General features: G+C 39.1%; 1 protein-coding gene across 1 annotated transcript in view; it reads right to left on the bottom strand.

Annotated features, from left to right (window-relative positions):
- LOC5573035 (neurogenic locus Notch protein) overlaps positions 1 to 26,488 on the bottom strand; it is a 217,971-nt gene that overhangs the window by 52,060 nt on the left and 139,423 nt on the right. The window contains exon 5 of the mRNA XM_021838030.1: positions 12,467 to 12,600. Coding sequence (XP_021693722.1) covers positions 12,467 to 12,600 — 134 coding nt within the window. The remainder of the gene's footprint in view (positions 1 to 12,466; positions 12,601 to 26,488) is intronic.

Consider the following 26,488-nt stretch of genomic DNA (forward strand, 5'->3'; position numbering starts at 1 on the left):
TTGTGTGTATTGGAAACATCAGTGGTCACATTTCATAATTTGAAAATTCACCTTCATGTCACTTGTGCCACCTCTAAATCTAAGTATTTTTGGCTCAAACTTTGAAGTTCCCTTTTTCCTCTAGCTCTGCTCTAGTACTGTACTCAAAGACAATCCTGACCAGAATTCTGAAATAGTAGAGAAAATATTTTTGACGAAATCCTGAACAGTAATTATGAGAAGATTCTTAAGAGAAACAGATTCTGAACAAAAGACAAGAGAACAGGATTCTGGAGAGAAACCTAAACAAATAGAATCCTGAACAGGATCCAAAACAAAAATTAAAAAGGGTTCTGGAGAAAATTCTGAACAGGATTATGAAGAGAATCCTGTACAGGATTATGAAGAGAACAGGATTATGAAGAAAATTCTGAGCAGGATGCTGGAAAGAATCCTGAACATGATCCTGGAGAGAATCCTGAACATGATCCTGGAGAGAATCTTGAACAGGATTCTAAAGAGAATCTTAAACATGATTCTTGAGAGAATCCTGAAAAGATTCTGGAGAGAATCCTGAACATAATTCTGGAGAGAATCCTGAACAGAATTCAGGAGAGAATGCTGAACTAGTTTCTTGAGAGTAACCTGATCAGGATTCTGGAGAGAATCTTGACCAGGGCTATGGAGAGAACTCTGAACAGGACTCCGGAGAGAATGCTGAACAGAATTCTGAACATAATTCTGGAAAGAATCCTTAACAGGATTCTGGAGAGAATCCTAAACATTAAGAAAATTGTACACAGGATTATGAAAAGAATCCTGAACAGGATTCTGGAGAGAATTCTGAACAGGATTCTGAAGAGAATTCTAAGAGAATCAAGTACGGGATTCTGTGAGAATTCTTAATAGGATTCTGTGACAACACTGAACAGAATTTTGTGAGAATCCTTAACACGATTCTGAAGAGATTCCTGAACAGGATTCTGATGAGACTCCTGAAAAGTATTCTGAAGAGACTCCTGAACAGGATTGGCTTTAACGCACCTCAACACCCAGGTACGCAGCTGACGGTTCCTGGTTCCAGTTTTATCGGTGGTCCACTGATTCCTTTCCATACTCATGGTTTTGAGCACTCAACAAACTGTTGTTTTAGGAAATTTCAGTACTTTAGCCTCTTCACGGCATTCTAGATTACCTTATGAGCCGTAAAATTTTGGGACCACTCCGGGTTTCTCAGGTTATTTGTACCAGAGGACTGACACAGCTGTCATCCTGCATACATTTCGGATCTTCCGCACATCATCTTTGGTACTTCGCGTTTTGGTACCCACTTTCTGGTCGGTTTGCCCTAACTTGCTCCTGATTTTCGAGTATACGGGTCATGTGCTGCTAGTACTAGTTTCTGGCAATTAAATATATTGCGTTGAATCGTCGTATTTGATAACGCTTTTCCTCTTTTCAACATTTTGTTGAATGTTTTACGCATCAGTGAGGTATCATTGATGTTTCCTATCCAAAAAATCATATGTTTTGTCAGTCCCAAAAGAATCAAAACAAAGACACTGGACGCCATGTTGAATCAATGTTGGGTATCTAATTATTGGCTCATTTCACCCCCTGATTTGTACACAATGTTTTGTCTTCTTCCGAGTTCCATTTGACGTTATTTCTGAACACCATCGACTACTTCGATCAAATTTGCATTAGTTGTTCCATTTAGAAATGTAAACACTGTCAAATATTATAGATTCTCAACACTAGAGGCGTGCCAACTGCGCGCGAGGATTGGTATGCTCCTTCTCTTTCACTCAACCTTTATCTCCCGAGTGCACTCACATGACGCCAATCTTCCGGTCCTGATGAAGTGCACCATCGCATAGAGATTGCAGTATTGCGGAGGCAGCAAACAACTCGAATCGCCGTGACCCAACGCGCCCAATCATCGTGCGCAGATCTGCACGCTCCAGATCCAAAAACCGCCGAAGCCGTGCACACGCGAAACAAAAGCGCGGAGAAAAGCCGCGCGCGAAAATTAATGCATTCATCAGTTTCTCACACTGAACCGCAGCTAAGTTTGGATCTCGGAAAGGTGGGTTGAGGGCGGTGCGAGAAGACCTGCTATCACGACGACGCAACTAAATTAGAATGCTTCCTTCTTCCTTTTGTGCGCGGCGTGTTCCGCGATCGTTCATCGCATTGTTCGCCGCCGCATCATTGAGCTATCAATTTCATGAATGGAAGCAAGCACCCGCGCGCGCAACATAAAACCCCTCGTTCGCACACAAAATTGCTCCAAAAGCGCCGCCTGCTTTGGTTTGGCCTTTGTCGAGACGAGTGTGTGTTATCGCTCTCGTTGTCAGCCTGCTTAGGTTTGTCACGTGGCCGGAATACATTGTAGTTTAGAGCTCCGCGAACTGCGCGAGCGCATCCGGTGTCCCCTCGAGTTAGGCAGATGATGGATGGTTACATGTTTGTTGAGCTGTTTTATGACCGCGCGGTATTGCAATTCCTGGCACGATTTGCGCATTTCGGGGGTTTTGTGAATGACCAGCGCACCGCGGGGTCCCATTTAGCCAACCCGAGTCTGACTCGCAATTCACATGAGAACGCGATCTGCTTTACATTCAGGTAACCGATTCAGGTACTGCGATTGCGCGGTCCAATTAGGTTCCTCCTGAAAAAGACGATAAAATTCGAACGATTGCAATCGACGATGATGACGGTAGTTTATAATCCCGGTCGTAAACTATCTCATTCGCCCCTGGTTTACGGGACAGCAAACAAGTCGTTACCGTAATTTATGTATTACACGACGGATAACCAAGGTTTTGACAGTTCCAAAAAGTCCGACAAGACAGAACCAATATTGCGCAAACGCCGTCGACGAGGCCTACGAACAGCCGAAAACAAAAGCAAAACGAAGTGCGACAGGTCAAACCGCGAAATTTTACGGTTTCGGTTGAACCGGGCCAGAGCATCCTACCCAAAACTTGTTTTCCTTCAACCTCTCCTCAACCATTGCGAACGCTGGAAACAGAAACCTCCGAAAATTACTTTTGAATCTTAATAAAATTAAAATAACTGCAACCGTACTTATCTTTATGGTTCCCCGCTGCGATCCGATTCGGCCGAGTGCAGCTACTTTGATTTCTGCTGGGTTGCCATCGTCCGTACAAGTACAAAAGTACGTGCGCGCACTCCAAAAAGTATGGAACAAGATTAAATTCCTTCGCCGCACCGTTTACCGGCCAAAATTTCGAAACGGCCTGCTTCGAACCTCCATGATGTGGTGATGGGAAATTGTTCAGGTGCTGGGACTGCGTTGATCCCAGCAACCGGTTTCCCGATCTGCCGAGGTGCTGCGCTTATCGCCATCGCTACCGATCGCGAAACGTCACTACAATAAAAATAATGTCGCCATTGACAATCAATCGCCGCACCGCGATTGACAATCACCGCATGTCGGTCAAATCGACATTCGGCTATCGCGGCAGACAGCGTGGAAAATGGACAAACGGCGGCGACGACGCGCAAAAATTTCGACTCCCAGTCCCAGTAGCGGTGCCTACTTTGTTGAGCATCCTCCACCCCGAACCCCGGGGTTCAATCGGGTCATATCAATTACCGATCATTACCCGATCCATCGAGTGGAGGGACCTGTTGCTGCTGCTTGCCGCTACTAGGTACGTGGCGGCAATTACAGTCGATCGATCGTGGATGGCCGGACCGCGGTCGAAGGTTTTCGGTAATTGTCGGCATGGATTGATCGGTGCGAGTTGGTGAAATTGACAGTCGTACAAGCTTAATTTTGTTTGCCGAATTGCGGTATTAATTGTGTGGTTTGCCCGAGGATGTAGCCGCTCTCGGCAAACACGTTTGGTGGTGATATTTTTAGCAGTCTCGACTTGTTTGTTGAGATTTGGGAAATGTTTTATCGCAGGTCGACATCAAACGTGTTCTGGCCGAAGACCGCGGTCCATACAAATTTCATAATCTTCGTGGAGACTAGGGGTTGAGTTCAGAGAAAATTGAAAGTAGGGTAGCGGTCGTATATTGGACCCCCTAAGGAAGTGATTTTAGTTTTGTGTCCCAATCAATTAATTGCACAGCGTAACCAAGTCAAAGAACATGTCAAAATGTAGAGAAAAACTTCCTCTACGAGATAAAAATACCCAAAAAGGATCCAAAAAACGTCGATAATAATTGAATTGTGAAGCACTGTTTTTCATAATTTTGGACACACCAATACATTTTGGACCCGCAAAGTATATATTTTGGACCACCGGCATTTTTTATCGTTTGGTGACAAAGTCCATGACACTGGATGTATAATATGCTTGCCCATAGTCTAATCAATCGATCGACAATGGAAAACCGAGGAAATTCTACGATTTTTGTCTAGAAATTCAAAAAAACGTTTTTGTTTACATTTGAAACTTTCTGACGGCTTCAATTTCTGTGTGTAACGTTGTGTAACGGTTGCATGGATGCACCGATTGAATTAACTTAATTTCAGATAAAATAAAAACATTTTCTTTGTACGAACGGTTGATGCAAGTGCGGAATAAGCCATTTTACGAGACGTTCGAATGACGTTTTCTGGCGGGCCGCTCATTGTTGTTGTTCAAAAAACTAGCATGATATCTGAATGGCGCTGGTCACATTTTTGTTGGCGATGACGTCCCCGTCTCTTTCAGCGCATGTTTCTACCCGGTTTACATGTATTACAGGTAACGTAGATGAAAAATATCTTCCCTGCCTACTGATTTAAATTTTACATGCGAAAATTTAAAACTTTGTTTCACTTGCACCAGCGCCATTGTTGATTATGCTCCTTCCAAATGTAACGCTAGAAGAAACGATAGAGATTTCACTATGCTTCAAGTTGAAAATGTGTGAAAGCTAATTCTATTCTGTTGAAGTTTTTCGAACACGCCAATAAGATTGAATTAAGCTTAAACATCATTTGATCGAGATTTGTTCTCCACAGTACCCAGAAATCACGGTTTTCTGAATATGTAAAAAACACACATTGGGATTATTTTTCCAGGCCCTAGACAACGGGAAACAAACATAATAAATCTATGCATTCATTATCCATTAACAGCTTACATGTTGCTTTAGGATCTAAATTACAAAAAAAATGCCCAAAGATCGAACAATTCATCCCAACCTGATGATAGTTAAATCGTGCATGACACATGTACCGTCGAATGAATTAATTGAACAAGTTAGCATTGCTTTTTCTTTCCGAGTAATGATTGTTTTGATCGTATTTCGCTGACAATTCAGAACGATTTGAAAACAATCATTATCATCGACTGAGAAAAAGCTGAGAGAGACTCGCGAAGTGAAAATATCAACGTCAAATGCAGCCCATCAGATTCCGCTGTCACGAAACGTCAAATGCAGTCCGCCGTTTTTATGGCTGCAAAAGTGAAAAGTATTGTATTCACAATAAACTGTTTTTAAAAACCTCAGTCGGCGAAGCAGTTTTTTTCAAAGTTGCTGATAAATCAAAACACAAGATTAGTTATTTCTAATGTCTGCTACGTTTGCTGGCATGCAATTTCACTCAAAAGGCTATTTATGATTCGGTGTAATGAAAACGCAATCATTTTTTTGCTAAGAGGTCCATGTAAGAGTTTGAACGACTTGCGCATGATTGGTATAAACCTGGGAGGGAGAAACCGATACAAAATTTATGTACGTCATAGTGGGCCGAGATTCTGCTGTCACGAACTGTCACTTTGAGCCCAGATCTTAAAGAATGGATAAACATGAGAAAAGCGCGTAATTGATTAAAACATATTTTTGCATTTCAACAAAGTTGACAACAATCCGTTGAAAATCAATTCCTGTACACCCAAAAGCAATGCCACGATAGCACCTTTTAATTTGATCTAATATAAAGTATTGAAACACACATCTTTTTACTCTTTTCCAATCAAAATTAAAATTAAATGCACATAACACTATGGCACTTTTCCCAAGTTTGTCCAGAAAGATCGAAGGTACACAACAAAGGAAAACTAGCGATTTTTCGCAAGCCTGCCTTGATTGTCGTTGGTGAGCTGGAGTTATCTTGCAATTTGGAAAAGTGTTGTGTCATATTTCGTGTGTAGTATCGGTGCCTCCCTCCCAGGTATAAACCTAGGACAGGAAGTGACAGCTCAACTAAGACTGCCTCGTTGTTTTTCAGTCCATAACCTTGACGATACAAAAGCCAGTGTTACCAGTATCCTTTTTAAGCAAATCTTGTGAACAATTTCAAATATCAAGACCCATAAATCGATCGTTTCTTGCACGCTTCATTCATTTAGTGCAATGGAGGATGTTACATTGGAAAAATAAATAGTTGAAAATTCAAATCCGGCGATATTTTTGAAGAGAATTGACACAATTTTCATTATATTGATCTCCGTTAGGTATTTTTTATTTATTTTAGCATTCTAAACGCACATGCTTTGAACTTAATATCGATGATTTGAAACAAAGAGCATGAAAAATTTCCAAACTTTTGATAAAAACTCTAATTTATAAACTAGCAACACGACCGGGCTAGCAACAAAGTGCCCTGTTGCAATTCAACTCAACGATGTGGAAGTAGGCCTTTGCCAAAACGACCAATGAGAAGTGGTCTTTTTTGACAGGCAATTGGTTTCGTTTTTGTACTTTGATCTGTCACGTCTTGTCTTAGGTATAAACTAGCGATCTTATAAAGGATTTCTAGTATAAACACAATGTGGAATAAAAAAAAAACTCAGCAATCACAGAAAAAGAAGACCGTCTTCGCGAGTCTCGTCTCAGAGAAAAAGCAGTGCTAACGTGTTCATTTTTTACATTCCTTGCAGCTCACGGTGGTGTTCTTGGCTCACCCACAGCGGATTTACGAATGTGCTAATCACTAATCACCTATTTTTTACAATTTATTTTCGTAAGATAAAAGGTATCTTTTAACGGGATTGAGTTTTAGAAATAATTAGTCATCATGTTCTGGAAATTCAAAATCCGAAATTTCCATACGGGTATGTTTTTCAGGGAGAACACTCCCTAAATGTAGTGATTTTCAAGAACCTTGAAGCACAAACATCAACCAAACTATGTTTGAACTTGCTCCTATCATAAAACCGCGTTCGACAAAAGTTCGTAGAATTAATAAACTACTATGTACAGGTATTTTCGATCAGTTTTATTATTCCGTTCAGTAGGTATGAATTTTCAAAGATTGGAAATAGTCCAAAAACACATAATTGATTTGTAGTACATCTAAATTTTCTCCAAATTGACTGAAATTTTGACCAGCAGTTCATTTTGACACAAAAAATCAAAATATTGGTTGACTGAGCAACTTCCTGACATTTGAATAGGTCTAATCAAGGGCTATCTGGCGGTGAAGAGTTTGATTGAGAATGTTCTCGCGCCACCTAGCTAGTGACAAAGTTGATTCAATTGTCTGTATCTGAAAATCCTTCTCAGCTAGAAGGCTGGTGTCTTCGGCAAAGCTGTTCAACAGATCAAGTACTATCTGGCGTTGAAGAGTCTGATTGGGATTTTATCCGCTAGTTGGCGGTAGTAAAAAGAAATCTTCAATCTTCTCTCCCTCTCAAGATCGGTATCTGCTAGAAGGTTGGAGTCTTCGGCAAAGATATTCAGCAGATTGAAGGCTATCTGGAGTTGAGTAATATTGGCTCAAATATATGGCTGAGATATCCGTTTGAAGCCAATTTTGGAACCTCTCGTGTCCACGCTTATTCCGCTACCTACAAAAGAGGGAGGGTCAGGGGGAATGCCGCACCCAAGCACTGTGAGAAGAATAAATCGCATTTACTTTAAAAAAAATAAATAAATAAAATGTAATAAAATAAATTAATTAATCTACAAGTCTCCGAGTTGTGTCCATTTCAAAATTTAAGGTTTTTCCCGGGCCTCTAAGGGTTAAGTAAACTATGATCAAAACAAAATTGTAGGTTGAAGCGCCCATCGTGCGAATGGGGAGTCGTGGGTTCGATCCCCACCGGAGCACGTGGTTTCTTTTCGCAGTTTCAATTTCAATTTGTACATTTAACACGTGTGTCGTCGTGTCGTGTGTGTGATAAAATTCCTTGCGGTGATCACGATTAACACGATTTCGGCTGAATTTCTAACAGAAGCCACGAAAAAAACATGTCTAACCGTTTAATTATTTTTGGTAGAAACCCACGAGGAAATTCTGCTGGGGTTTCTGATAGAGTTTCGAAGGCATTTCTAACATAATCCAAAGATTATGAACAAATTTCTGGCGAAATTGTTACGTTTTTTGGGTGCATAACTGCCTGATTTTCTGATGGATTTTTGGTAAAATATTGACTTATTATTTCTGAAGGATTTCTTTAAAGATAGGCACAATCGAAAGTATTAAGGAAAATGAAAATTTGCAGAAGGATTTTAGAAGAGAAATTTCCGAACGAGGTTCTGAAGAAATTTTCAGTGTTATACTTCACGGATTTTTTGGAGAAATCTGGAAAAGTTTCTGGCGAAATTCCAACGATTTATTAGCAGGAAACCAACGAAAGATATTCGAAATTTCTAGAAAAGGATTGTGGAAAAGTTTCTGAAGAAAGTTCTTGACCGGTTTTTGCTGAAGTATTTCAATTTCAACTTTCGTTTTGATCGACTCTTCTGAAGAAAATATCAGATAAATTTCTTATGCCTTTTTTCTTGAAAGGATTTAAGGTTTGGGGCAACTTTCTACTAATTTATGGAGGATATTAAGGTCGACTTTTTAAAAATTCAAGCAGAAACCTAGGACCACGAGGAATCACGGCGAAATGTACAAATGTTGTTAGAATAGAAGACAGAAATTTGTACAGGTGTTCTATCAAAGAGCTATTCAATTAGAAATTTGTCTAGGAATTTATCTACAATATGAATTCGACTACGACTAGCTCCAGGAAATGTGTAATAAATTCTTCCAAGAATTTACATCACCATACGTAACAAACTTAGGTCTCAATGAACTAATCTACGATGACGTCATGCCGCAACTTTCAGCGGGAAGAAAACCTTTACTGCGGGCCGTGTTTACAAAAAATGAACAATTTCGCTGCACATTCATCCACTCAATGTTCATCCGGTGAACGTTCATTCACTGGATGTTGGTCCGGATGTCATTTTATGTAAACACGGCCCGCATTTACAGCGGAAAAGAAAAAGAAAGTCGACAATAAAAGAAGACCGTGGATAAGTCCATTCGAATGTAATCACAAAAGGAAGAAAGAGAATAAACTGTTCGATTGCGCAGACGTTCTACGAACATTGTAAATACTTTTGATGCAACTGGCATCACTGGCCAAAACAAAATATTCCTACACTGATAGAAAAGATCATGTATTTTCAACATGAAAAATACTCAAAAGTGACTTATTTATAGTATACACACTTAGAATAAAACACAGAATTCGGTGAAATAATCCACAGAGTCTGAACTGTAAAATACGCTTTTACGGATTTTTCTGTGAACCACTAATGTTTTGAACAGAACTGTCAAATATTTACAGAATATTCTGTAAAGGCAGAAAAAGTACAAAATTCTGTAAAATTTTCACATGCTGTTCGGTGAAGATGAAATATTTCATTGTTTGTACCGAAAATCTGTGAAATCAATTGCCAATCGCGGCTTGATCCAAAATTGGTGCTGTTACAAGTGGAAAAGTTAAATAGAATAAGAATCAAGTGACTATTTTGAAAAAGAAAATGGGCATCCAAAATAAGTGAGGCTGATTGATATTTGTATAATAATTGTAAGGAATTCTTTGTTTTAGAATCCCAATAAAATTAAGGTGCACAGGGAATAAAAATGTTCTATTTCGTAATCCCCGTAAGTGTTTAGTTTCAATTCCAATTTAATTAATTCGTTTAACCTGTTTGCGTCATTCATTTTGTAGGTATATTTAGAATGTAGCAAGTGCTTCGAAATTAATGCAATAATAGCATGTCATCAAAAATCCGAAAGGAAACTTTTCCCTTTTCACAGAAATTCTGTAAAATTACACAGATTCAATCGGAAAAATGCCAATAGAATAACAAAAAAATCACAGTAAATCTGTAAAAAATCACCGAACAGGTCAGTAAAACTTTTAAAAACAATCAACAATTCCACAAAAAATCTGTACAAAATCACCGAACTATTCGGTGCTTTTGACAGATGAAATTTTTCAAGATTTACAGATCGTTCGGTGAAGTAAAAAATCACCGAACGGATTACCGAAAAATCTGCTGTTGAGAATCCGGTGAAATTTCACAGATATCTGTGATTAATTTTAAGTGTGTAGTCAGGATGAGATTATTAAAAAGAAACATGAATGTTGCTAGTATCTAATCTACGAAGTATACCGTAACTACGCTAACGCTAACGCTATTTTCAGATTGAGACGAACTAGAGTAAAATGGGAGTATTATAAACATCATCTAACACAAAGTTTCGATCTGTTTGTGACCCTCAGCTCCGATGGAGCATTGTTATGCATCAAATCCTCGCTCGCAAATCGCAGCAATAAAGGTTCCAATTCATGCAGCATTCCCGAAACCTTACCACACCTCAATTACGATCGCTCTTCGGCTGCCATTCCATTCCGATCTGGACAGACACTTTTGTTCGCAATTCGCCCCTCGCCGTTCCGCCGTATCTCCACCGCGCCGCGGCGTATTTTTGGACCCTTGCGCTTCGCGTTTGTGGCTTCTCCAAGGTGGATTTGGATCGCAGAATGGCCCCAGGTAATCACGGTCCCGCAATATTTCGTTATTGTTATTATTATTTTCCTCTTTTTCGCCCCGGCCTGCAAGCGAGGCAATGGCGGCGACGGGAGAGGCTTGAAATGCCCGACCCGCCCGGAGGCAAGATAAATGAATGATTATTGTGTGCGGCGGCGGTGTCCCAGCCGTCCGGGTCCAAGTTCGGTCGATCTGTCCGACCACCTTCGCCATGTTTGTCGTTGTGACCCAACCAATCCGATGACGACGATGGCTCCGTTGTAAGTAGGTCGATCTAGTTTTGCGTTGTTCACGTGAGGGCGGGGGTCCCGTGAAACGATACACAACACAGGAAGATACGACCAATAATTAATGGCCCTTTCGCCACGTCGTTACTCGATCGATGACGGCGGGATTGATCGTTGCGATCCCGGTACAAATCGCGCGAAGTATCTTTGCATCAAGGAAGAAGGAGGCGGAGTAGGCGTGCCGAACCGTGCGGTCAGTTTCCTTTTAGCGATTTAAGCGAGGTTGAGGGGTTGCCATGAAACGGCAACGATTTGACATAAACAAACTACGTCAAAGCAAGCCGTGTTTGAGGCTGTCTGCCGAGTGGAGGTACTTTATTAATTATGAACCGTGCCGCTTTTTCGATGGGAAATGACCACAGGGCTTGCAGTTGTGCAAGAGTTCTTCATGTACGGAACGTTCTCCAGAGAACGTTCTGCACTGATCCAGAAGAAGGAGATCTCAAAGCAAACCGTTGGAAAATTATCACACACCGTACAACAAAGCGTCCGGGTCGAGTTTTCCCTCCGGGCCTCCTGGAAGATTCCTTTGTCCGGCTGCTGTTGCGAAAGAATTTTGACGTGGTTGAATGGTTCTTTCCGGAACACCAAATTTCCCGAAGGCTAGATCGTGCACTCTGGGAGAACACGATCGCTCCCGGATTACGAAACGAGCATGTTCCGTTACGTAATTGCCCGAAACACCCTTCGGATGTCACGTGCACCGAAACTGGGATGTGAACGGCTCCTCCTGCCGTTGCCAGGAATCTGCGCGATCACAGTTCTCACAATGTCATGATCGCAGGGAATTTACTGTTATTCGACGGGATCAAAGTGTGACAACAAAGTACCTTCATTCGACGACGACAAGAAAGGTGTTAATCAGACAAGTGAAACCGCAGTATGCGATGCGCGCTGAAAAATGACTCTCGGCACAAAAGCGATCTTTGAAGAAGCAGAGGCGAAGGCGGCATCACTTCATCAGCAGACTGCAGGTGGGTGCTGGCTGCTTGCAAGCAACAACAATGGGATTCTTGTGCTGGGTTTTCAATCCCGCCACTGACTGCAGAGACACACATTGTATCAGTGCGTTGCCCACTCTCTCTCAGTAGATGCCGCCACCATTGCTGAGTGTGCAGCGCGCAGTCATCTTAATGAGCTGATAGAATTCTAATAATGATTGCATAAATCTGTCAATCTTCCCGCGCCGTGCCGCGGCGAGAGCTTGTCACTCCGCTGCACATAGTAGGCCGTGCACGCGCTCACGTGGGAAATGCGAAAAATGTGTTAAACAGCGGCCGGCCTACTGCGATGGTAAGTGACCGCCCGCTCATGCATGGGGGAACTGGGGGCAATACGTCCATGTTTAGAAAGAAGCAGATTTGACTCGAGAGTGACTCGTTTCGCCTCCCATGGGCACCTTACCCCCCAGTTCCCTTACATATAGAAAACAGAAATAATGATCTTACCTGGTGGACATTTGCATTCGTAGTTAAATTTCGTCGACTGCTTGCAAGTGCCTCCGTTTTGGCAAGGCGACGGCGAACAGGGAATGTAGTGCGACTCGCAGTTTTTCCCAGTGTATCCGGGTTCACACATGCATCTGTAAAAGAGAAGACGTAGAAACAAAAGTGAAAATCGATGCGATTAGAATGCGATAAAGTTGACTAAAAAGGCGAACAGACTGGAGACTAGAGGTAAAACAGCGTCATCGAGTACGGGGATTGTCAATGTGACACACGACGACCACGCACTTCTCGTCGCTCTGGTAAACGGAGATAATCAGATCATTTGCTACCAGCGCCGCCTTCTGGCAGCAGCCGTTACTGCACACGACGAACTGTCAATAAAGCCGTAACGAGCGAGGTGTCGAACAAATAAGTTTCGTGATTTTATCGCCAGCGAACGCCAACGTGTCTGAAATGTCACCCCGTTCGTATACTACTAAAAATGCGAGCAATGTGCAAGATTGCCTTCGTTCGAAAACTTGCATCTGGATTTCAAATGCTTCGATCTAATCAAAATTATCCTCGTCGCTAATATCACCTAATGATGGCCACCGATCGCTGCCGAAACACGTTCGGTAAGTAACGTTATTATGTTATTAGGTCAACACAAATTTCCTTCCGTCCCTCACGATTGGATCCGCACAGAGTCCGAGTAGGCCTTGTTGCACGACGGCAGCGTCAAAACACAGAAAAAAATTAAAACGGGATCGAGCTGTCAAAAATTCAATCCACACGCGGGGTCCAATCCAAGCAGGCTTCGCCATAAACGTTACCTCTAATCGTCCAACGACGCTAACGACATCATTAGCCCGGTAATAGTTGCCTGAATATAATTTACATTCCTAAATAGTTTTTCGCTGTTTGGCTCTGTGCCCCGACATTCGTTGGGCCCGGAATGGACCCCCGAAAGCAAAAATATCGGTGGCGCGGTGGACGACCGGATCACAATCATTTTGCTACACATACCTACATCTCCCCTGGCAGTGATCCTCACCGATCACCTCCATCTCCCATAAAAAATCATCCATCAACGTAGTAGGCTGCTGATGTTTGTTGTTGATTCTAGTAGGCTGCGCCCTAACCGCCCTCATCATTGGATGACGCGGAGATCGAGATTGAAGCGGATAAAATTACACAAATTTTACCGGTTTTCCTGGCTCATTTTGTTGGGCCAGGTACCTATCAAAATTGAGATTCTTTTGTTTTGCGCTTCTACGAACGGGTGCGAGGAAACGGTTTCGGATTACAACCCTCGCCAGGTCAGTCGCATCTCGCACTGGTTGTCGTCGCCATGAGTACTTGGATCCTTCTTGATCCTCTTAACAAGTTTGACACTTGGCTTGCTTGATCAACGACGATGCAGCATGTGGTTGTTTCGTGTATTTTTTTTTTGATTCTCGGTTGATTTAACGCCGAGCAAAAGAAATGGGATGGAAAACTTTGTCGAGGTTCCCGAACGTAATTTCCTTTAAAACTTGTTTCGGGACAGAATTGAAACATTGCCATTTTGACAAGTACATCCCGGTCGTCGTCAGCCGTGAGGTAATTTGATGAGTGTTCAAGGGAACCCGTTATGGGATGAAGGAGAGATGAACATTTCGGAGAGAATATTCTCACATGACAGTTAACGAGTTTCATTAAAATGGCTTGATTGCATCAAGAAACGACATCAGTTTATCAGTTTTGTTGCATAATTTGAACTGTGATAAATAGATATTATACAAAATTTAACAAGCAAACACTAACAACACCTGTTGGTTTGCATGCGTATCATCTGGAAGATGCGGAAAACTACTAAACATTCTGTAAAAACAATAGGAAAAAATTTAACTCCCTCAAACTTACAAATAGGGTCCTAAAATGTTTGATAAAATCTTGTTTTTATTGATTAACACGACAGAGCGTATCCTTGCTACTATTTTGGCAAATTTTGCCCCTCAAATAACAGCTATATTATATTTAATCTTTATTTCAAAAATTGGTTAAAATTTGAACCTTGACACTTTTGATCATGTTTGAAGTTTACTTCGCCGACAAATTTCAACTGGGGTTTCACTTTTAAAAAAGTGCTAATACTGCACGGAGAAAACGGAAAACTCATATTTGAGTATTTTTTAACTTATATTTGAGTTATTTTTCTCTCCCTATTTCATTCGCTTCTTCTATTGTTGTCAGAGAGCGAAGAGCAAAACAACCCAAAAACCGAACCTTTGTGCGTTACCTCAAATTTGAGTAAGTGGCATAGTACTGGGAGTTTAGTTGTTTGATCTGCCGGTAGAGTAAAAAGAACTTAGCCAGTAGGTATTTTTTGCATGGCTGCAAATGAAAACAACTTCTACCCCATCAACTAAAAATTAGGTTTACGCACGAACCCCCCGAATTGAGTGGAATGACCTCACTTTTGAGTACTTCATTTTCTCCGTGTGGGGTTGTTCCTATTTGACATTTCGGGAGGGACATGGAAAACGAAATACAAAATTTGAGTTTAACCCTCTAATACCCAAATTTTTATTTTTGTTTCAAATATCATTTTTCGTTATCTAAAACCATTCTAAACACGTTTTGGGCAATGATTTGGTTTTTGATTTTTATAATTTTTTTTTTGAACATCCCTATCCTTTTTATTTTTTTAGGACTTAGCTGATTACTGATTTTTGGCAATAATAAAAATTCATGTTTTTACGGCACTGTTGAAAATATTAAATTTTTATTTTTTTCCGGGGCGTATTTTATTTTCCGTAAGCCAACAATAAAATCATTTCGATTTCCGAGCTACAAAAAAAAAAAAAACACAAAATTGCAAAGTGTACCCTGTCTAAAGGCGGGGTTGGGTATTAGAGGGTTAAACCAAGGGGAGTGACAAAATCTCCAAAACCAGAAAAGTGTTTTTTTTTTGGCTTAAACCAACGAGAAACACTTGAAAATTGAGTAAAAATATGTATCTGGCGTACACTTAGGCGTTTTGTACTAAAATTGGAACAGGGCTTTAGGACCCTATAGTGAGGAAATGTCATTTCAAACTGGAGTCGCTGTAGAAAATTTCATTAGCGATACCTTTTCAGCAGCAAATCAGGCTTAAAACTGCTTTTTGGACAATAGTGCAATGACAAAAACGTGGTAGGCCGCACCACAAATGGTTGTGTTTTCAACTGCCTGTCACGTTATTTTAGCGTTCTGCGTGATAGATTTTTACGCAATTCAGCTGGAGGTTCGGCCGGTGCTACGCCACCAGGATAGTTTTTCTTTCTTTGTGATAAGTGTGGTGTTTGATTAGAAACTGATGTAGCTGTATTTAGTGTTTTCTTCTGTTGAACAGAATACGTTTTGAATTGTGGAAACCACTTCGTTCATGATCGTTGGGCTATGTGTAGGAGTGATAATTTTAGTCCAGTTTTACTCTTTCCATCCAAAGTGTTTGAAAAACATTATGGAAATCGTACCTTTATTTAACGGTAACATTTCAATGGTGACACTGCAGTGCTAACCGTTGTTTGTTTGGTTGTCTCGCAGGAAACCACAGAAAAAGTTCACCCTTAAAATACTTCACACAAATATTCAATATTTCGGTGTTGGCAATTAACCCAATAAATATACCAAAAAGAAAAGTTCTAAAATACTCATGCATAATTTAGACCATGTACAACTTTACAAGTACAGTTGGTAGTCTTTGTGTTATATAAATTATATAACGTTTTTTTAACGTGACGAAATCATGACCGAAAATTTCTAGACACACTCAGATCATTTTTACGAAAATTTAAGATTGACAGCAGCCTGGCTGCTTGTTGATTTTCAATTCGCATCCCCCAGGGTTTTCATTTCAAACGATGATAAACAGTATCTGAGGCTTTGACTACAATCGAATGTAAATACCGGGTCCAAAGTATATATTTTGAGGGTCCAAAATGTATTGGATTGTCCAAAATAATGAAAATCAGTGCATTACAACTAAATTATTTTCGACGTATTTTGCACAATACGTGACCAAGTAAGCATTTATAACTCATAGAAGAAATTTTTCTCTACATCTCGGCATGTTCATTGGCGTGGTTACGCTGTGCAATTAATAAATTGGGACAAAAACTCAAAATCACCTCCTTAGAGGGTTCAAACTACGACCCTTACCCTATCTGCAATGATCGTTTTCAAGTTCAACGATTTTCTTTTTGGATAGTCACGTGAAACTAGAGTTCTCGATTACTTTTTCAAATCGACGTAAAGTAACTTTCATACGGTTTTGAGAAAATTAATTCAGAAGAATCACAACCTGTCTTCTAAAACTGTTTTAAAATGAAACACCTTTTTAACATTTTTTTGACGTGTACATTTATTAAATTTTGCATACAATGAGCTCGCGTTCAAAAACTATGGAGTTCCTATTATTTCACACAAGAATTTTATGACAAAAAGATAAGCCGTTTTATTTAGTTACTTGCGACGTTTTTCTACCAGTGTATAATCGACTCAAGTAGTGTTTTGTTTTGATTCGTGGTTAAGTCACTTTGTCTCTCCATACAGCGGGGCGGCGAAAGTAGTGGTTAGGTTGCGAAAGTTGAAAATCTTACTTTCGTCGTTTTGTAAGTCCGGAAATTAAACGTTCTAAAAGTGAAAAGTAGAGTTGGTACAGAGCGGTACGTGTAGAATTCTGCCTGCTTAACACGTAGGATCGATAAAGTAAGTTTGTATACTTTTTTGACTTGAGTCTGTATGAATAAGTTTTCGAGAGTTTTGTTGCAATACAAGATAAAAAAAAAACAAGAAAACTTTCTTCGGAAACAACAAACGGAAACATTTGCCTGGCCAAGTCATCGAAAGAAAAAATACGATGAAGAGAAATCGATCAATGCAAATACGTCGTTCGGATAGTAAACACGAGGTATAATTCAAGCGTGCGCTAGAATAATGGCGTTAGTCACATGGTCGATTTCTCTTCATCGATCCTCTCTTCTGCGAATAAATGTGACAAGGTGCAATCTTTTTAGCAGTTTTTCACTTCAAGCTACTAGTCTGCGATGCAATCTTGCATCCTAAGAAGAAAAATTGCCAACAAACTTACATCTTGTCACCATTATTCACAGAAGAGAGGATCGATAAAGAGAAATCGATCATGCGACTTACGCCCTTATTCTAGCACACGCTTGAATTGATCATAAATCTAATCGATCAACTGTCACCAATTGGCTTGTTTAGGGGTGTCCTCTTTTTTACATATTCTCATTCTACGTTAAAAACTGAGCCAGAATCCAAAGTTTCATAATTTTCCGTGCCCTGAAACTATTTTTAAAACCTGTTTGAATTTGATATGGAAACCGCGTTTGAATCACCCCTCGCCCAATTTTACTGCGGGACGAGCTGTCATTATATTAATTGAAATGTCATTGAGTCGACGGAATGAAATCGTTTTTAATCATTTACTTTATCAAAATTAAGATATTAAAGCGCAATAAAATCATGTCACACTAAGAAAAATCTGCTCTTTCGATCAAGCTACAAGAAACTGTGAATTTTTCATCACTAAACAACCCAATTGTCGTAAAATCATTCGATATGAACGAGTCTAAGAGTCTACTTGAGGTCCGTACTAAACTTTAAGGTGAAACAGTTTGGAATCTAACTTCTAAGATTGCACTGAAACTTCAAAGGCACTAATCTAGCGAAGGAAGCATCCAACAACAGTGTACTTTTAATTTTGGCTTTGTGCACTAGTAGAAAGCTTAAAATAAGAAAATCAGGAACTTTTGCCTACTATTTCTCCAGTTGCGTGCCTTTGAAAACGCGAGTAGGGTCACAAGTCGGCCATTGTGCCGGCCATCTTCGAACTCCGAGATGTTTCACCTTAATAAGGCAGTCCATGAGACAGCTGCGATCAGCTGGTTTTTTGTTTACCATGAGTTTTTGACTTTTTGCAATCGGAGTGACCGTTCGATTACAAAGGAAAAGGTAAAGCTCTGATAACACTCGCATGTTTTGTGTACCGTAATTCGGGGTGTAGATGATCAGTGGGGAGAAGTTGATCATTCTCGTACCTACATGTTCAGTCTCTCATGAGAGCTATAATTCGATTTCAATTATCAAAATTTCTGTGATGTCGCATTGTTTGATAGCTGCTCTTGATTTTCCTAGATTTGTATTGACATTAAAAATAATTAATCCGATGGAAAACAGGATTTTTTGACAATGTTTAACGTTTAATGAACTATTCCCAAACAATCGACTATTACCATGGCTATATAAATACACCATTCAAATAAACTGTCTCATCTATTCCAGATTTGTTTTCTGAACCCAGTTTAGAATTTACATCGAGGAGAAAAAAACATTTCCAGATGAAATAATGTTCTTTTCGTGAACAGGTTTCCAATTTTATTCTGTAATTCACATACTTCAATGCCAAAATTTATCGATTTATCAATAAGCTGTAAGATTTTTTAGACTTGATTCGAATTCAGTGACCCCATATTTAGTGAATAGCATGTCTCTTAATTTTTGAAAACCTATCACATTCTTTGATCAACTTCACCCCGGAATCAAAAACTTCATTTTTTGACTTCTAAAAATTATTTTTGGTAAAATTATACCATTTTGTCGAAATTTCCTTTACATAATTCGATAAACAGCCGACCAGTACTGATTTAAAAATTACTTGGATTATAATACATGCATCCTATCAGATCTTATTGAGCAAAACCGCTCAAAAGTGATTAACTGCACTCCATTTTACGGCACTCTGTAGTTTCGATTGCATAGGCCTTTTCATGTGACAGGTCCGTCTATGCATTTGTTTACATCGGTGGAATACCGGTGCTAACACGAGGCTGTCATTTTCATAGAAGAACTGTCAAAGAGCTTCCCGATCAGCTGATTTGGAACGTCATGTGAATAGGCCTATTCACACTTTTAGCTATTGGTCGTATCACGGAAAGTCCTCATGGATAGATACCCAGACAACCAAAATGTATGTATAATGAAATCACCTGGAGGCTTTATATGTGCAAAATTTCACTTATAAGATGTCGCGAAAAGGCCTTCTACGTACAAAAGTGGAGGCGATATGCGTGCATATATTATGTGATGAATAATAACATACAATGCGAGTGTATAAATATTCTACCGAACCAACCTGTGATCTTATGCGACTTAACTTATGATAACAAATGTTGATTTGACAGCTGCTACGAATTGATGCGACTTACTTTGTACGAGTGTACGAGACGAAACAAAATGTATAAATAAACTCAGAAAAGAAGTGTTTTATGCGAGGAAACTCATCAAACTGAAGAGTTTATCCACGGTGTTTTGCGGGTTTGATGTAATTAGTATGAATAAACGAGTTGAAACGTGAACTTTCATGCGATTTCTGGTTGTCTGGGTAGCCTTATTGGAAGTACAGACCTGGAAAGTACTGTGCGAAACTATTGGACAGGAAACGACCAATGTAGAGTGCCTATAAAGAAGAGTGACGTCATGTTCCAATTTCACAGTTCTCTTGCTCGATTGGAACGCGGATTTGTATGAAATTGACAGTTCGCCGCTGTTTCAATTTTTACATTGACGCCACTCTTACTTAAATCCACTCTGGACCAAGGATGGAAAAAAATCGGCTCTAGCGATCAACAACACAGTATTGGAATAATCTAAGAGAGCCGTCACTCTCGCAGCAGCATGATTTCAACACCTCATTACGCGTGCGTAGAGCGGATATATGAAGCATCCGATGCACTGTTTGTCGTGGGACAAAGAGTTTATCGGATGTTGTTACAAGTAGCGATCAACTTGAATCATGCCACATTCGCGCTATTATTTATCGCTCAACCAATGTCCGAATGGTTCTAGAATCACGAACAACATATATGGAGGTAGATCATTAAGTAAAAGTGGAAAAATCCTCGAAATAATCAAACTTTTTTTCGCGAACAGTTAATCGCTAGCACACGTGCAACACTATGCATTATTCGCGAAGCGTAGTTTGTTGTGATAACTTGACGACAAAGAGTTAATCTTTGTTGCTGTGATCGCAGGATAAAGAACAACGCGAGGCATCATGGATTTTGTCATGATCACTAGATTTCCATCCTTGCTCTGGTCCAATGCATGATTTCGTAACTAACATTACTTAAGCAGTCCATAGCTAAAAAAAGAGAAATTTTCGTAACGTTTCGTAACGCCATGGGAATCGAATTCAGCTTTCCCGTTTACCACATTGAAAAAATCCGTTCAATTATTCCGCAAAGAAAAGTGACATTCAGCACCTATTGAAGCAACGGTCAAATTTACTTAGATAATGCAAACAATCGGGTATTTTACTTTTTAACAAAAACCAACAGTAAAGTGTTCAAGTTTTTTACTCCAAATTATTATAGTGATTTTGACGACTGATTCATAGGAAAAAGTGACAGCTCTTTTCGATTTAGATTGCATACGTTACCGTCGTTACGGAATCTGTTCTACTATTCAGCTCTGGACTGCTTAAAGCCTAGTATCCACATCCTAAGTAGAGCGGTCAAGTACAATTTGTTGCTTATTACCAAAGTAATTTTGACAGCTGATCCAGAATGAGCGAAGTGTCACTTTTACTTGCGGAATAATTGAGCGGCACATTTTTCCGTACGCAGCAGGCGTTACCAATGTTACGAAATCAGCTCTACTTGTCAACTGGATACAGCTCAAGTAATTTGAACAGCTGAAGTATTTCTTGACCATTACTTGTCCTATCCTTTTGCACAGTACTTACGAAGTGGATATCAACCATAAGCCAAGTACGGACTTGAAAAGTGAAGTACTCAACAAAATTTCTCCTTTTTACCAAAGAAAATTTGACAGCTGCTCCAGAATGAGCTAGATGTAACTTTTATTTGCGGAATAATACGCTTCCAATCGCAAAACGCAACATACTGTTAGCCATCTATACTTTGGTAGCGCAACTAGTCAGATGATGAGAGATTTGATTTTTCACGCATCCATCACATGCCGCTGTGGGGAAAAATGTTTTATTTTCCTGATATAAGACGGTTCACAGTGAAACAGTTAGGCGGAAAAGGTAGGGATATCCATTCTCTATGTTCTACATACGTTTGTTTTTTGTATTATTGCACTCAGAGGCGCGTCCACGTTCGGAACCATGGGTAGGACAAATGTGAACATTTTTTTTGCGTGCAGTGAAGCTTAGAAAAATGTTAACTATGGGCTGTAAATTGATAGTTACTTTATTTTAGGGGCTCAAACACAAAGTGGTGTTAGTGATACTTCGATCGTTTTGAGTTGAATTTAGTTGAGTTCTTTTGTGTCCACGTTTTCTCAACTAAAACATAGTATAATTCTTGAAAAAAACAGGTTTGTTTTTTTACTCCCAAACAATTTTTATTGAATGGAAAATTGCTGAAAAAACTTCAAAGTATCTAGATTATCACAAAACTAGGTTTTTGTCACTGAAATCCCTTTGCTTATAACCCCTCAATTTCATGCCACCTTTGCCACAAGACTAAGAAAGCTTTTTGTCGGGCTGGTAGCGACTGAGTGGGAAGTAGAAGACCTCTTGCCAAAAAGACATATAAAAGGAACAAAAAAGAGACCAAGTAGGGCCAAGAAAACAAAATGAAATCTAATAGGAGCCAAAAGATAAGAATTTGACTCTTCATAGCATCAAAGCAGACATTTCTCTAATAACCTGAATTTTGGAACAGAAATGTAATTTCTCAAAAAAATATTTCATAAATCATTCTGAATTTGACAAATTTTTCCAGAAAGTCATAACTCCTCCAGGTTTTATCCAGTGATTCATTCATCGATTTCCCTGGGACATCCTTCAAGATTTCCGGTCAAAACGAAAGTTTTTTCTGGAATTCTTCCAGAAGTGTCTCTGTTCGCGCCAACGCGAAGTTTATGATGAGTTTGTCTATGGGCGATGACATATTGAAAGAGAAGAGAAGTGAAGTGAAGTGTTGGCGAAAAGAGAAGAGAAGAGGTAAAAATGGTATGGCATACTGGAAGAGGTTTCGAAAGAGTTTCAATGCGCTCCGTGTTTTCATTGATTTTGTGCTTCGGCAACAGCATGCTGCCTGCGACCGGAGAGAGAGCGCGCACGGCTGCTCTATTCGGTTTCTTCTCCTTTCCCATGTCCCATTCGCATCAACAGAGGCCTGTAAAGGCGACTCTGTAGAATGTATCAAGTTTGTTAAAATCATTTCTCATCAAGCAGGAAGACTGCTTCTCGATGGCGTGCGAAGAAATCTACATTCTTTGGATGTGATCCATAACCGTAGTAAACAATCATTTCCTGGTCCATATTATGGATCACTAGTTAGAAGTGCTAATATTTGGTATTTAGAATCAACAATCAAGAAAAATGTTTTCCAATGATGAATTCATACTGAATCGAAGCGAACGAGCATGTTTTATGCTATAACATTTGAATTTTTCCACCTGTGGGAGCTTATGAATGCTGACGGCACTTCTTACAGAAAACGACCATATAATGATAGCTATGTGGTACCAACTAAACATTTGTCAAATACACCGTTATTTAGCGGTTGAACATTACAAATGGTAGAAGACAAATAGTATAACATGGGAAAAACATGTTTTACGTAAACGTTTATGTTTTGGGCAAGTTATTCGATGTTGAACGCCAAAGTGATCCGTCACTGTGGGTGATCCGTAACTGCGTGGGCAGAACAACATAAAAATTGGAGAAAAATATAACAGAATAAATAAGAAATCTAGAAACGTTTTTCTCAATTAAGAAACAAAAATTTTTAAAATAAAATTTCTCAATTGTACCTTGGCTCTAAGCATTTTTGGAAATTATCTAAAATTAAAAAAAAAAACCTCAGAAGCCAATACCGGCATTGGAAGAAGAAAACTTCTATGCAGTTTGAAAGCGCGCACAATTTTAATTAAGGACTTACTAGTCCAATAGAAAATCAAGTTACTCAGGACTTCGAAAATATTCTCAATCAAGAGAACGTTTTCGAAAATTCCTGGGATACTGATTTGGAAGAAATGAGAACTATTATTGAAAAATTCAAAAATATGAAAGCTCCTGGCGATGATGGAATTTTTTACATCCTCATCAAGAAACTTCCCGAAAGTATATTTTTAACAAATGTTTTCAATTAGCATATTTTCCTGACAAATGAAAAAATGCTAGGGTTGTACCAATTTTGAAACCAGACACAAATCCTGCAGAAGCTTCTAGCTATCGTCCAATCAGTTTGCTTTCCTCCATCAGTAAACTTTTTGAAAAAGTTATTTTGAACAGAATGATGGCCCACATTAACGAACATTCATTTTTTGTTAATAAACAGTTCGGATTCCGCAATGGACATTCGACCACTCATCAACTTTTACGTGTATAAAAAAAGTGATTCATTCCAAAAAATCTGAAGGCTATTCTACTGGTCTTGCATATCTAGATATAGAAAAAGCATTCGACAGTGTTTGGCACTGAAGGCTTGATCGTAAAATTAAAAAAAAAATAATTTTCCAACATACATTGTTAGAATAATTCAAAGTTATCTGTCAAACCGTACATTTAAAGTTAATTATCAGAACTCCAGATCTGAAAGACTTCCTGTAAGAGCGGGTGTTCCCCAAGGCAGCATTTTGGGACCAATATTATACAATATTTTCACATCTGACTTACCAGAGTCAGGGATGTCAAAAATCTTTGTTTGCGGATGACACAGGCCTCTCCGCCAAAAGACGAAGCCTGCGTGTCATCTGTAGTCGATTGCAAAAAAGTTTGGATATTTTTTCTTCATATTTGCAAAAATGGAAGATTTCTCCTTATGCTTCCAAAACTCAACTAATAATATTCCCACGTAAACCAAAAGCTCTTTATTTGAAACCTTCAAGTAGACATGTTGACACGATGAGAGGGGTTCCAATAAATTTGTCAGATGAAGGTAATTATCTAGGGCTCATGCAAGATAAGAATTTAACTTTCAAAAATCACATTGAGGTCATTCAAGTCAAATGTAACAAATATGTAAAATGTCTCTATCCCATTATTGATAGAAAATCAAAACTTTGTCTTAAGAACAAGCTTTTGATATGCAAACAAATTTTCAGACCAACAATGCTGTATGCTGTATCAATATGGACTAGCTGTTGTGATTGTAACCAGGAAATGTGGGCTTCGTAGCCGTGCGGTTAGCGGCGTCAGTCGTTTAGGCCTATTGTGCTATGGAGTGTGGGTTCGATTCCCGCCCCAGTCGGAGAAAACTTTTCGTCAAACGAAAAATTCTTCACTGGTCCACTGGTTGTTCCGTGTGTCCGTTGTCTAATGTTAGTTATGTTCAGTCTGTGCAGCCTATGGCTGAAGACGGTGTAAATTGTCTTTAAAAAAGCTCTTCAGAGAATTCAAAATGAAATTTTGAAAATGATTCTGAAGCTTCCTCCCTTGTATAGTACTAATGTGTTACATAAAATATCCAATTTTGAAATATTGGAACAAATGTCAAATAAAATAATTGATAATTTCAGGCACGATTAATGCGTTTTTTCTCTTATAAGCAGGTGAAATCAACTCACCTGTTAAAAATCTGAACTGCTACAGCAAATGAAATGTAATATGTTGTTAATAAAATCTTAAATTTGTTTTACAGAATTGGGATGCTAGTGTTGTCTAATAACACAGAACACACAGAAATGAATGTAATGTTTGAAATGATACAAATAAAGAAATTAAAAAAATGATATCTATCAAGCCTACCGAATATTTTTTCAAAAAAAGTTATAATTTTCGAGAATTTTGAAATTGAATTCCTTTTTCCAATCAAAATTAAATTATTAAACTTCTGCTGTTATGAACGAAAAATTTCTTCAAATTCACTTAACACTTCAGTCGTCGCGCTGTTGTATTTTGTACAACACTTTTGAAAAAAAAAACTCGCTTTTCGTCCTCAACAGCAGTGTAGTGGTTTTGACGGTGGTGAACCGCGCGACGACTGGAAGTTTAAACAATACACTAGTTATAGATATAATATCATGTTTGTATCTATGGAATGAAATAGTATGTTAATTGCATACCTTTTCTACGAGTACTTTAAATGGTTTATGGGAATCTTTTCTAAACTTGAATCATCGATATTATAAACAAGATCACGAATGGTTCCAATTGCAGTTAATTTTTAAGTAAATATTGATTTTCCGAACGGGTAATAATCGATCAAATTTGAGAGAAATTTCCCGTTTTATTGAAGTAAAAGCTATGGTTTTAATGATTGATAACAAATCGACTCTCTTATTTATAAGTCATGGAACATTGTGGTTTTCCTTTTTTTTCTACGGAATGGCCGAGTGATAATTTTGCTTTGGGGAATTTAATGTATAAGATCAGTTCAGTGGTACAAAGCACACATTTTTTTTTTTTCAAATATAAAAAAGAACTTTTCTTTTGTGTTTGTTAATTTAGTTTACTCCCAACTGTTTTCATCAGTTCGAAATTCACGCGCAATATTAGTGCTGCCAATAATAGTTCAAATTATCTTCAAGCGTTTTCGCGCGTCGAAGCACCACACGAACTGCTTTCACGCTTGACCACACTTTCCATCCCTCTTCGCATCGCTTCAGTATGCCAGGTAAGCGCGATTTTCATACAACATGCATGGAGAGACCTTCAACGCGTACGCTCCTCTTTCACATCCTCGCTTTCTGTCTGTACTAAGTAATATAGTTTGAGATTTTATCAAACATGCCTTGTCGATTTTTTATATACCGTATTGACAAGTGATCCACAAGGAGCAAGTTTGTTTTACGTAAGCCATAGTGTTGCACAAAATATCTAGATACAGTGAAACCTCCATGAGTCGATATTGGAGGGACCATCGACTCATGGAAATATCGAGTAATGGAACAGCAATTCTTTGGATGATAGTGTTGCACACAATATTTCACAAAATTTTATTGAACTGGTGCTTGATATTGAATCGTAATCAAGAACTCTAGGAAGATTCCCTGTTTTTAAAGGCGTTTTACAAACAG

Source organism: Aedes aegypti, chromosome 1 (genome assembly GCF_002204515.2).
Source record: "Aedes aegypti strain LVP_AGWG chromosome 1, AaegL5.0 Primary Assembly, whole genome shotgun sequence".
In the NCBI taxonomy this organism is placed as follows: domain Eukaryota; kingdom Metazoa; phylum Arthropoda; class Insecta; order Diptera; family Culicidae; genus Aedes; species Aedes aegypti.